At 35.8% G+C, this 13,155-nt stretch overlaps 1 protein-coding gene across 3 annotated transcripts in view; it reads left to right on the top strand.

Moving 5' to 3' along the window:
• Positions 1-11,966, top strand: part of abcc12 (ATP binding cassette subfamily C member 12) — a 47,920-nt gene extending 35,954 nt beyond the window's left edge. For all 3 annotated transcript variants that reach the window (XM_012957689.3, XM_031897016.1, XM_002937870.5), the window contains 9 exons: positions 1,278-1,406; positions 1,629-1,815; positions 2,877-2,966; positions 6,339-6,525; positions 6,753-6,912; positions 7,541-7,619; positions 8,485-8,598; positions 9,831-9,995; positions 11,844-11,966. In XM_012957689.3, coding sequence (XP_012813143.2) covers positions 1,278-1,406; positions 1,629-1,815; positions 2,877-2,966; positions 6,339-6,525; positions 6,753-6,912; positions 7,541-7,619; positions 8,485-8,598; positions 9,831-9,995; positions 11,844-11,957 — 1,225 coding nt within the window. In that variant the 3' untranslated portion in view covers positions 11,958-11,966. The remainder of the gene's footprint in view (positions 1-1,277; positions 1,407-1,628; positions 1,816-2,876; positions 2,967-6,338; positions 6,526-6,752; positions 6,913-7,540; positions 7,620-8,484; positions 8,599-9,830; positions 9,996-11,843) is intronic.
• Positions 11,967-13,155: the final 1,189 nt, after the last annotated feature.

The raw sequence follows: 13,155 nt of genomic DNA, 5'->3' as shown, positions 1-13,155 counted from the left end.
GGAATGCTAAAGGTTGCAGCTTTGCATTGTTTTATTAATATTTACATTTTTATATCTCAAATCCCAAAAGTTAATACAGGTATGGGACCTGTTACCCAGAATGCTCGGGACCTGGGATTTTCCTGATAAAGGATATTTCTGTAATTTGGATCTCCATAACTAAAGTCTGCTAAAAACCATTTCAATATTGAATAAACCCAATAGGCTTGTTATGCCTCCAATAAGGATTAATTGTATCTTAGTTGGGATCAAGTATAAGGTTCTGTTTTATAATTACAGAGAAAAAAACGAATAATTTTTTGAAATTGGAATTATTTTCTTATAATGGAGTATATGGGAGATGGACTTTTCATAATTCGGAACTTTCTGGATAACGGGTTTCCAGATAAGTGGTCACATACCTGTACAGCCTCTGTAATAATAATCAAAAATATTGGGCAAAAAAGTCTAACTAGGGTGTCCTCCATAAACACTGAAACCACACCAAAAGTAAAGGATTTAATAAGTTGCCAATCACATAATCAACAAAAAGAAAAATCAAAATAGAAAGATAATTAAAAGGCAATATTTATTCCCAAATCTGCCAGTTCCATTAACATACCTAACCCATAAAATCAAACACCATTGTAGGATAAGGCAATCCAAGCCAGATATATTTCAAAGTTCCAGACAAATGAAACTTAGTGATGCCCAGCAGTATGTATATGTATTTTTTGAGCCTTACCAAAGATCAAAATGGCTGTAAAATCAATCCTGGAGCTTTATCCAAACAAATTAGAGAAAATACTTCAGCTAGAAATTTTAGGACTATAATTGTCCATTATTAAGCCACAGTTCAATGCAATACATAATAATTCTGTACCACTTTTTTATCTCTGTGTTTCCCGTTTCAGATATAGCAGAACTAGAGGCATGTACATTGTTGGTGGCCCGGTGTTTATATAATTATGCAAGTGACTTTTTAGGGGTAATTTGCATTTTTGCACTGTGCTTAGAACTGAATGGGAAAATCAGTTTCCTTTCTTCACAGCCCAGTTCCTCTGTGTCTTTGTAAGCCTGCAACTTATCCGAATTTAGCCCAGTAGATTGACCATGAATGAAACTTGGTGAGAGTTGTTAACAAAAGCTTGTGTCCCAGAATACATGATCTGACAACAAAAACTGAAGGCCATATGTTGTGCTACCTGCTCTTTATAAATATCATTCTATATATACAAGTATAGAATATATGGAGTATATATATATATGCTTTAGAAATATTTATTCTATGTTTACAGAGTGCTAATCCGTGAGCTGAAGCGCTTGGATAATATAAGTCAATCTCCATTCCTGTCTCACGTTACTGCCTCTTTGCACGGAATAACAACAATTCAAGCCTACAATAAAAATACTGATTTTATTCTGAGGTAAGTTATTTATTCATTCAGGATTAAATGATTTTAGGTTAATATGTAATGTATCACTGCATCTTTGGCATATGGTACAGTGCAAATCAGCATAAAATTAACCAAAGATGAGAAATATAATGTTGGACACAAAACAGTATTAATAATGTAATTTCCCCTAGAACTATTTTACTTTAAAGTTTAATAATGGTGCTTTACTTTTATTTTATTTCTTCTTTTCAGGTTCCAGAAACTTTTGGATATCAATCAAGTCCCCTGCTTTCTTTTTAGCTGTGCATCAAGGTGGTTAGCTGTGCGTCTTGATCTGATCAGCATGATTGTTATCACCCTAACTTCAGTGTGTATAGTACTCATGCATGGACACATTCCACCAGCATATGCAGGACTAGCCATATCGTATGCTGTACAGGTACAAAAGTTATATTAAATGTGTGGTTTTTTTTAATATTTCATGTCTTATTCGTTGTTATCTTTTTATTGTGCATATGAGAGAAAGCCTTTTGGTGCACATAAACACAAAAAGTGTTAGCTACAGTACCAGTGTGCATTATATTCATCGTATATCCATCCCACGGGTCAATAAATTGTACATGTTTCTGAAGTGACACAAATTTTTTTGTAATCTAGTTTTATTTTTTATAAAACTAAACAAGTGAGCCGTAATATATTTCTGTCTTCAGATATTTAGATGCTGGTTATCAGGACTGCCATCAGGAGGTACTTAAGTAAGGGGGCCCATAACAGAGGGGGGACCAAGATGGAAAAGTGCACAGGTCATGAATAGGGTGGAGTTTGGGTGGATCATAGGCAGAATTTAGTATAATTGGGGAGTGGGTGGGCAGATCAAGGGAATGGATGTGCATGCAAAGGGCATTTTATTTTGCATTGGGGCTCCATTTTACATGTTGGCAGAGCCCACATCCCAGGAATCCCAGATGACCAGTGTGGTATAAGTCATCAGCTGTTTGTCAGGTGTATGCATTTTTATTTTCCTTTTTCCCCCCAACATCTATAAGGTTGCTGTCCTTTTTGATCATAAGAAACAAATTCTGAGAAGAGTAACCATTTATTTACTTATTTTTGTTTTTTATATCACTTTATATATATAAAAACACAAAACTCACAGGTCAGATCTTTTGTGGTTATTTAGACACTGGAGTGTCAAATGCTTTCCACTAGTTGGGGTGGAAAAAAATTTTGGCTTATAGATTAGCACAAGTAATCAGTAGTATACGGCTGCAGATTCCAGGTGTCTCTGAGCCACCCCAACAGTATATCATAAGATCAAAAGGCAAAAAGCAATCAAACAGCTCCAGGCGGCATTTGAAAACTGCAGTGAATTTAATGGCAGTGTCAGCACACTATATGTTTCGGGCAGAGCCCTTTCTCAAGTGTGGATTATAGAATATTCTGGTCATTATTTTTATTTCACTTAAAGATTCAGGCTTTTATTTCATCTGTTTTCTGCAGCTTACAGGACTCTTCCAATATACTGTTCGGCTGGTCACAGAAACAGAGGCTCGATTTACCTCAGTTGAGAGAATAAATCACTACATAAAGGCAAGTCTACGTTTTTGATTATCTTAAAAAAATGTATCTGGCTGGGCTGTTAGGGTTTGTGATCCTAATATAGAAAACCAACATAATTTTTTCTTTATTGTCACATGTATAAAGCTTAAAACATAACTATTATTATACTGTGTGGCTGCTTATTATTTAAAGCATGTCTGATACGGTACACTAATTTGCTCTAGGCATGTATAACTTGGAAATGACACTGAAATAATCATGTAATCATACATATATAAATGTAAGCCAGTTGACAACATTCTCCCAAGACTATGCATAACTAAACCCTGCTAGACAACCCCCTTGTAAATGTTTAAGCTAAGTTGGCACAGTTCCAGGATGAATGTTCTGTCTGTTATAGAAACACAGTAGACATGAAGGTTAAAGTACCTTGGGAGTGCTTGTCATTGTGATGTTATTGGTTTCCCAGGATACAATCAAAGATACACATTTGTATGGGGCCTTTATCAGTGTCCCTGCTGACTTTTCTTTGTTAAATGATAAGGCAAACATACCAATTTTCACTTTGTGTAAAAACAATTCAAAATTAAAGACACAGTAACACCAAGATTTGAAAATGTATCAAAGTTATTAAAATATTATATACTGTTGCCCTGCACTGGTAAAAGCTGTGAGCTTGATTCAGAAACCCTACTATTGTTTATATAAATATCCTGCTGCGTAGCCATGGGGGCAGCCATTCAAGCTAGAAAATAAAGAAAAAGCGCAGATTATTTAGAAGATAACAGATAAAACACCATTGTATTCTACAACACTTATCTGTTGTCTGCTATGTAACCTGTGCCTTTTCTCTTTTCTTTCCTGCTTGAATGGCTGCCCCCGTGGCTATACAGCAGGGTTTTTATATAAACTACAGTAGTGTTCCTGAAGCAAACGTACCAGTTTTACCAGTGCAGGGCAACAGTACAATATATTTTGATTAATTTAAAACACATTTTTTGGTGTTACTGTTCCTTTAAAGTAACTCACAAGTGCCAATGTTACATTCAATCGGTTGCTCATCTTCACAGTGAGGAACATTTGAACACCCACTTAGAAATCATGGATGGGTCTGAAATTCACATTGTAGGTGCATTCCCACTGTGAGAGACAGCATTTAAAAAACAATTCAGGAAATCACATTGTATGATTTTGAAAGAATGTATTTGTATTCTTCACCTGCATTTAGATACAAATGTTTCTCAAACTAAATTAAAAAGTACCTTTTGGCAGAGAGCACAGACATCTTAAAGGAACAGTAACACCAAAAAATGAAAGAGCTTTAAAGTAATAAAAATATAATGCACTGTTGCCCTGCACTGGTAAAACTGGTGTGTTTGCTACAGTAACACTACTATAATTTATATAATAAGCTGCTGTGTAGCCATGGGGGCAGCCATTCAAGCTGGAAAAAAGGAGAAAAGGCACAGGTTACATAGCAGATAACAGATAAGTTCTGTAGAATACAATAGTGTTTTATCTGTTATCTGCTATGTGCCTGTGCCTTTTCTCCTTTGAATGGCTGCCCCCATGGCTACATAGCAGCTTATTTATATAAATTATAGTAGACATTCTGAAGTAAACACACAACTTTTACCAGTGCAGGGCAGCAGCACATTATATTTTAGTTACTTTTATACACTATCATTTTTTGGTGTTACTGTTCCTTTAACAAGCCACACCTGCACTTAGATACAATTGTAAATAATAAGCTAAACAGGTCTCTTGGGGGGACTGAGACTCGCAGCTTAAACGGCAATTTCAGCTTTTTTAACAAAACTGTAATAACACATAAAACAAGATCCCAAAACCCCAGAAATGTGTTCAAACATTAAATAACCTGCTAAATTTAGTCAAATGGGAGTGGTATTTAGCAGGTGTGGTTGCAAAAAAAATGGGCGTAGTAAAAAAAATTCACCGCCCTGTGCGCGGCATTTCTTTTTGTCCCTCTTTCCATTTTCAAAATGTTGGGAGGTATGGACAAGGCTAAAACTGTAAGATGAGTAAATGTTGCTATAACTGGAACGATAAAAGCTGCCGATGGACCAAGTTGGCAGCTTATTGGCCCATGCATGTGGCCCTCTGTTGGGCCTACCCGCCCAATATGTGGACAATAATCTGCAGGATTGATTTTCCTGTCTGATCAAGGACCACATATGCGAGTTGATGTGGTCCTGGATATGAAAGCCTGTATAGCTGCAATAATGATCCGATTGATTGGCCTGAGGACCTAAAAGTGGGCATATCAGGGAAGGATCTGCTTATTTGGCAACCTTGTTAATTGAGCAGATGATTCAATGTATGGCCACCTTAACTCACAACTTTAAGTGGGGCTCAGGAGAAGGGAAATTGTTACACTTTCACCTTGTAACTATACTTTAATTACAGAATTAAAAATAAAGCTGTAATGGGTGCCGCTGTCATAGTTTGTTTTATGAGACTCATTAAAGTAAAATTAGTTCATTATAGGTGAAATAGGTTCAGGGTGTGGATCTGAAGGAATTACTGGTTGGCCTTCATGACAAAGTGACAAAAGTGAGCCAATAAATTAGTCATATGAAAGTGCATTCTTGTGAATGGTATGATTAAATATATATTACCTGCACTACACTAACTGGTTTTTCAGTTTATTCGTAGTTATAGATGATATCAAATTGTCAAGTTACTGTAGTCTCACCTGAAATTTTGATACAGAGATACAATTAGATACACCAGAAGATATCATGTGAAACATGGCTATCATGCGAAAGCTCTGCTGAATAATGATGAGCTAATTTTTTCGGCAGGTATGGATTTGCAGCAAATTTTAGTTGCATCAAAATAAGTTGCTGGCAACAAAAAAGTCACGTGACACCCGCGTTTCATGGATTTTTTGCTGTTTCGTTAATTTTTCCTTAGTTTCGCACATTTTCCAGCAAAGCAAGACGGGACAGATTCCGTCATCACTACTGTTGAGTCTATGGGGAAATTAGATTTCTACTTTGGAGTTTTTCCTAATTGAATGTAATGTTTCCATTTATTAGTAAAACATTTAAAAAAAATCCCTGTTATAAGAAAAAAGATTATCATAGTTTGACAAAAACATGCATATCAGGCCCAAATGCTTTTAATGATCATTAATGATCAATGTCCACAGATGCGTCTGCAGATGCTCTGCCCACTAGGTTGTACTCAGTATCACATTATCGTTTTCCATTCTAGCATCTATGGCAGCTTGCAACAATATAAAGTACTTTTGACTGTATCAATTGAATCGTAGCAGTCAGCAGCAGAAGAACATCTTTTTATACTGTAGAGAAATTTGTTTTTACATTGTTGTGCCTTTCTACTTTTATTATGCTAATACTGTAATTTCACTGTTAGAATTTGGAATCTGAAGAGCCGCTGAAAGCCAAAGAAATTACTCCCAAAACCTGGCCCCAGGAAGGAGCGATTACATTTGAAAATGTTGAAATGCGTTATCGTGATAAGCTGCCTCTGGTGCTCAAGAATATTTCATTTAGCATTAGACCAAAAGAAAAAATTGGAATTGTTGGCAGAACTGGATCAGGTTCGTTGACAGTTACTGGAATTTTTATTTCGCTTATTATGGAAAATGGTTTTTTTTTCAGAGCCACTGATTAAATATCTTGTAGTAGAATATGATAACATACATGTCATTATTCACCAAAGACATACTGTAATTAGAACTAGGGACCTTATAAATGGTAAAAAAAAAATGAAAAAGTAAAAGTGTCAAGCCAATGTGAAAGTGTTCCCCCGCCATTTTCTGAACAGGAAAATCTTCTCTCGGAATGGTTTTGTTCAGACTGGTTGACCTAGCCGGAGGATCAGTCACTATTGACAACTTCTGTATCAACACAATTGGGCTGAAAAACCTGAGAGGAAAACTTTCAGTCCTTCCCCAAGATCCTGTACTATTTGTTGGAAGTATCAGGTAAGCATTTAATATTACTATGTAACTTGATGGACACGTTTTATTTTTTAAACAGATATGCACATTTTGATCCAATAAAAAGTCAGATTTCAAGTGCTCCTAAATTTTGTTGCATTATAGTATGTGAGAATGCTATTACATCCATCAAAAAATCCACAGTAAGGCACAGAGGGGTTAAACGGGTTCAACCAAGTCCAATCAATGAATCAGGGCAGTCAATTTACAAGCAGGGTCAGAAACAGGACAATAGCTGATACCAGGAACAGGATTTTATACCACAAATACTTAGGACAGAAAACACACAATAACACCTGCCTGGCATAGAATATATACTTATATAAATATATTAATGGCTAAGCACCCTTCAGGACTTGAGATAAAGAAATGATTTATTTATTAAAAAAAAATGGTTGTACCAAAAGATAATAAAAAATGTCCTCCCCATTAAACAAAATAGGCAATGTTTGACCATATACTGCTGTATATTCAAGATTGACCAACAACAAAGTCATCCCAGGATTTGGCCAGCCCTACACTCACTTTTATCTGATAACATGGAAATGTTATAGTTATATGCTAATTTAAAAAAAAAAATCAGAATTATGTAAATAGTTTTTTTTTTTAATAGGTCAAATTTGGATCCATTAAATCTACATACAGATGAAGAGGTTTGGAATGCCTTGGAAAGAACTCATATGAAGCAGCATGTACGTATGAAACACCCTCTTATATATTTTTTGTTATGTATTTGCTTCTAAGACAAGATTCTTTTTCTTTCATCTGACACCTAGCTTTGATGGTAACATCCAGTGAGGTTTGTATACAGTATGCTCAAGAATATTTCATTTAGCATTAGACCAAAAGAAAAAATTGGAATTGTTGGCAGAACTGGATCAGGTTCGTTGACAGTTACTGGAATTATATAAATAAAATGTAGTGTTTACTTTTTCCACAGTGGGAAGTAATCTGAGAATTTTGGTTGAAGTTTCATGGAAACTTTACATTGGCAAATGAAGAAGTGGAGTGGAGCTGTTCCAGTTGTATGTGCTCTTTGCACAAATGATTGGAACAATAAAAAGGCAGGAAATTTGTTTGGACGGTGGCCTGATCACTCGCAGATCATTTGCAATTGGTCATATACGGCTGCCTTATATCTCTCTGTCATAGGCTTAGTGGTTTTCTCATACTCTTTTTTGTATTAATGACATTAATGACATTGATTAATGAATAAATTATTTATTGATCTTTTTCTCTATTCTTCTTTTGGCAGCAGCAAAATGCTGTAAAGCTAATAAATACATACAGTAAAATGTGAATCACTTTAGGGCATACAGTATAACATAATCCTGTCAATGTATAAATCACAGGATACCGCTGTGAAGAATGTAGGGCCTCCCTGGCCATATGCCTCCCTGTTCACATCCCTGACCTAGCCAGTCCTTCCCCTTTTCTGCCCAAACCACTCACAATCCACGGGAAGCTCTGTCTCAGTAATGTTAGTCTGTTATGTCACTAATGTAAGTTTTTATCATGTTATTTTATGCCCTACCCATTTTCATTTCTTTTATTTAGGTTTCCAAGCTAGTCGGAAAACTTAACTATGAAGTGTCAGAAAATGGGAGCAACTTCTCAGTGGGGGAACGGCAGCTCCTGTGCATGGCGCGGGCTTTACTTCGGAGCAGTAAGGTAAGTAATGTAATACAATGTCGGTAGGAGCCACTGTGCTTGCCTCAGCACAGACATTCTAAATAGACTTTATTATAACAGTTCCCTATGCTTTTTACCACAAAGGCTTTGTTCTTATTAATAGGTATTATACGGTATCTTCCATATAAGTGCAGACTCACAAGCTAATAATATAAGGTATACTGTACATTTATGTGACCTAGATCATTGCCACCATGAGCATATGTATAGGTAAAAGATCACAGGAGCTGACACATACACATGGTGTTTAATTATAAGTAAAGAATGTGCCATTCAAGTCTATGAAAATAGAGTCTATGAGTGGAGCAAGTATAAAATTAAGATAGCGGTCCTTTCCTTAACTATCTTATGAAACAAAAGTTAAACACTTCTTTTTATTGGTAGGGTAAGCTAAACACATTCCCCCCTTATATTAGCTTATAAAGATATAATAACTATCCATGTAATTAATTACTCCACCCCCAGTGCTGAAAACGATAATAACCATTTTTTTGCATTGATTGGATTTTTTTCATTTTTTACATAAGAATTTTTTGTTATAATCGTGTTAACCTACAGAGAAAGCAAAAAGTGCTCTAAATTAAAGTATCTTTTCTACACATTGAAAACTAGTATTGGGATCAAATTAGAACAACTACAACTGTTTAATTACATTTGTTAGTAGCTTGCCACATTTGTTTACTTTTTGTTCTAAGGGCTCTGGCACACGGGGAGATTAGTCGCCCGCGGCAAAACTCCCTGCTCGCGGGCGACTAATCTCCCCGAGTTGCCTTCCCCCTGCCATCCCACCGGCGAACATGTAAGTCGCCGGCGGGATGGCAGATGCGGCGGCGCGATTTCGCGCAAATCGCCGAAAAAGACTCGCGAGGCTTTTTCGTCGATTTCCCGAAATCGCCCCGCCGCGTGTGCCATCCCGCCGGCGGGATGGCAGGGGGAAGGCAACTCGGGGAGATTAGTCGCCCACGAGCAGGGAGTTTTGCCGCGGGCGACTAATCTCCCCGTGTACCAGAGCCCTAAGATGTGTTCTTTAAATGCCATTGGGACATAGAGTGAATAGTGGATAGGTGACTTAGCCTTTTGTTCATAACAGCAATTTGAAAATCCCATACCCAACATCATATTTTCTTTTTTCAAATCTTTTTTTACAATTTCTGTTAACAATTGACTGCTCTGCTTCTTACAGATGTTATGAATGTTCTATTTATTTGTAGGTTTTGCTGTTAGATGAAGCTACTGCGGCAATAGATAATGAAACAGATGCTCTTATTCAGGAGACTGTTAAGGAAGCCTTTCATGACTGCACTGTTCTTATCATAGCCCATCGTCTTAACACCATACTTCACTGTGACAGGATAATGGTAATGGACAAAGGAAAGGTAATTAAAGAGATTAACATAGATAATTTTTGTTAATTATAAACTACATTTTATGCCCAAAGGTAAGTGACACCTGCAGTTATACAGCTCATTCTAAACCAAGGTTAGAAATATGAAGTAGGTCTGCTCTTTGATTCCAATTAAGTATTTACCATCTACGCTTCTGAAAACACTTGATTTTGGAATATTGATGGTGCATTTTGGAAGCACTGAATTATTAAGAATGTTATTGTATGATATATTGGTACCAACCATTACAAAGGGTGTCCACATTTTGGCCATATATTGTATGTATATATATATATATATATATATATATATATATATATATATATATATATATAAATCCAAAATTATAAGGTGCACACCAGGATCTTTTAAAAATAAAACATTATTTTTATTGTATCATGCTAATAAAACGGCCAACGTTTCAGTCTCCACCTAAGACCTTTATCAATATATATATATGGTCTCTAAAGTTTTAATGCAAAGTAATAGATTAGAGAGAAGGTGAAATACATAAGCAAAGATCAGGGCAAGGGGAAGAGAGACAGAAGTTGTCACCCTAAGGTGATATTCTAGAAATTAGTTATTGTAGAGGTGATAAATGTAGTATAGTATAGTATACTAGTATATATAGTATATTATATCCAGGTTTAATACCCACAGAAGCCAAACATTTATTTGGGAGTCTTTGTGAAGTATAAGCTGCCCTAAATACACCATAGTGCTAAGGAAACTGCACTCATGGGGCATGTTGCAATTTACAAGCAGTATTTTTCTGTGCCTTCTTGAGCTGATAGTTGAAACATGAAACATTGTCAAAATGCAGGCACCGTGATTTTGCACCCCTTAGTGCTCTAGCAGGTGATTTCGTAAATGACCCCTACAATTTCTCTACAATTTTCTACAATTATATTTGGGTTTATGTCAGTAGGTGGGGTGATGTAATGGCTAGTGATTGGTGCATTTAAGGAGTTCGATTGCCAAAGTTTTGTCTGGAATCCAGAAGACTGAAACTCAGGCAGGCAGCTTTTAACCAGACAGTCTATGTAAAAACTGTGCTGTCCAGTTCAAAACCAGTAGTAACCATATCAGAAGGTAAGATAAGTAAGAAGATAAGTTAGGAGTCAATTTTCAAATGCTAGAAAATGCACAGTGCAAAATTCGGACACATATCATAATGTTTTTTATCCACAAGACAAAGTTTTCCCAGAATTCCAGCATCTTTTGCAACTTGTGCACAATGAGGAAAAGTTATCTTTATTTTGGCATATTGTGCAAAAGTTGCAATGGCCCTTTTTCTGTATGTATTGTGTGTGAATGGCGTCACTTCCAGTGCATGGTATCAATGGATATAAGCATTGCTAAGGACACCCTGGATTTACCAGGCTGCTACAAGTAAGGGCATGTATGCATGCAGGTACCTTTAGGAATAGAGTCATTTTGTAAGTTTTAGGTTGTGAAGTGCATTGGGTAATTAGCCTGGGTGAAAAAGGTGAACAGGTTTGACCTAATACATTACTACAGTATAGGGTTGTTTATGATGGCAGCTGCAAAAGACTACACTATATTTGTCATTTTTATTGGTCTTAAAGGCATATTAGATTTAGGGTGAATGCTTACATACTTTCCTGTTTACGCTAGAATGCAGCTTCAACACAAGGAAGCATAGTTATTTTATGCATGCGGCCCTAAAGTAAAATGTGTGAAGTAAAATGATATTTATAAATAAATAAAATCCTATTTTACTACTAAACTTCATTTACAACACTGCTCAGCTAAGTATGCCCTGCAAAAACACTTGTTTATGCTAATACTATAGGTTGCCTTTTTGCTTTCCTGCAGATTGTGGAATTTGAAAAGCCATCTGTCTTACTGTCCAACAAGAAATCAAGGTTTCATGCAATGGCAACACAATGGCAACAACTTCAGAAAAAGGAGGCATCACCTATAATGTAGAGGCCAAACTATAATATGGATATCCACTCAGATCAATTTTTGCTGCAACAGCTGACGAAAATGTAGGAAGGATTTGGCTATACAGAAGAATAAGTGATCATTAAATTTCCATTACCTAAAGTAAGCTTGTTCAGGTAACAGGAATTCTGGAATACCTGCTTCTCACATCCATTTCCTCACTTACCATATTACATCAGAGGATACCTTGCAGCAATTGTGCTATTTGTTCAGATTCCTTTCTCTTTATGCCATTCCTTAACCCACCGAACTACTATTTTAATTAATAATAATCACTGCAAGTTTCATAGAAGTTTCACAAGAAATAATTAATTCCCTTCAGTAAAAGGAGTGTTGCTGAAACCAGAATATCTCCTTACAATGCATTCATTCTAATTTTTCATGCAGATTATACAGTACCTATGTTATAAAACCTATATTTTTAACTGACTACTAAATAGTCATGTAATGTATTTACAAAGATAAATGTTATTTCCTTCAGTAAAAAGAATGTTCCCAAAACCAGAATACCTACTGCAGGCTATACCATCAAGTTTCATAGAAATTCCACAAGAAGTACTTAATTTCCTTCAGTAAAAGGAAAGTTGCTGAACCCGAATATCTCCTTACAATGCATTCATTCTAATTATTCATGCAGATTATATCTGTGGTATAAAAACTGTATTTTTAACTGACTACTAAATGGTCATATAATGTATTTACAGAGGTAAATGTTAACAGCTGTGCACTTAGTTACAGCTTATAAACATATATCACTCTGGAGTGTTGGAAAGTCAGTCTAACAGGATAATTTCTGATTCTCCAATAAAAGGAAGGGAATTTGCCCAGAATATTTATATTGGTAGGTTTATAGAGAGAAGTCTATAACTGTTTAATAAAAACAACTACAATTGATAGTGCTGAACTTCATTGTCCAAGAAAAAGTTAGCAGATAAACACTACTTATTGAAATATATAAATAAAATATACTAATTGACTGTAATTTAAATGCATTTCAAGGAAAAGCTATACAGGTATAGGACCCGTTATCCAGAATGTTCGGGACCAAGGGTATTCCGGAAGAAGGGGTCTTTCCGTAATTTGGATCTCTATACATTAAATCTACCAAAAAATCAATAAAACATTAATTAAACCCAATAGGACTGGTTTGCCTCCAATAAGGATTATTCATATCTTAGTC

Source organism: Xenopus tropicalis, chromosome 2, assembly GCF_000004195.4.
Source record: "Xenopus tropicalis strain Nigerian chromosome 2, UCB_Xtro_10.0, whole genome shotgun sequence".
Taxonomy (NCBI): domain Eukaryota; kingdom Metazoa; phylum Chordata; class Amphibia; order Anura; family Pipidae; genus Xenopus; species Xenopus tropicalis.
The sequence above is the reverse complement of the archived record's forward strand: the minus strand, read 5'-3'. Positions and strand labels throughout refer to the sequence as shown.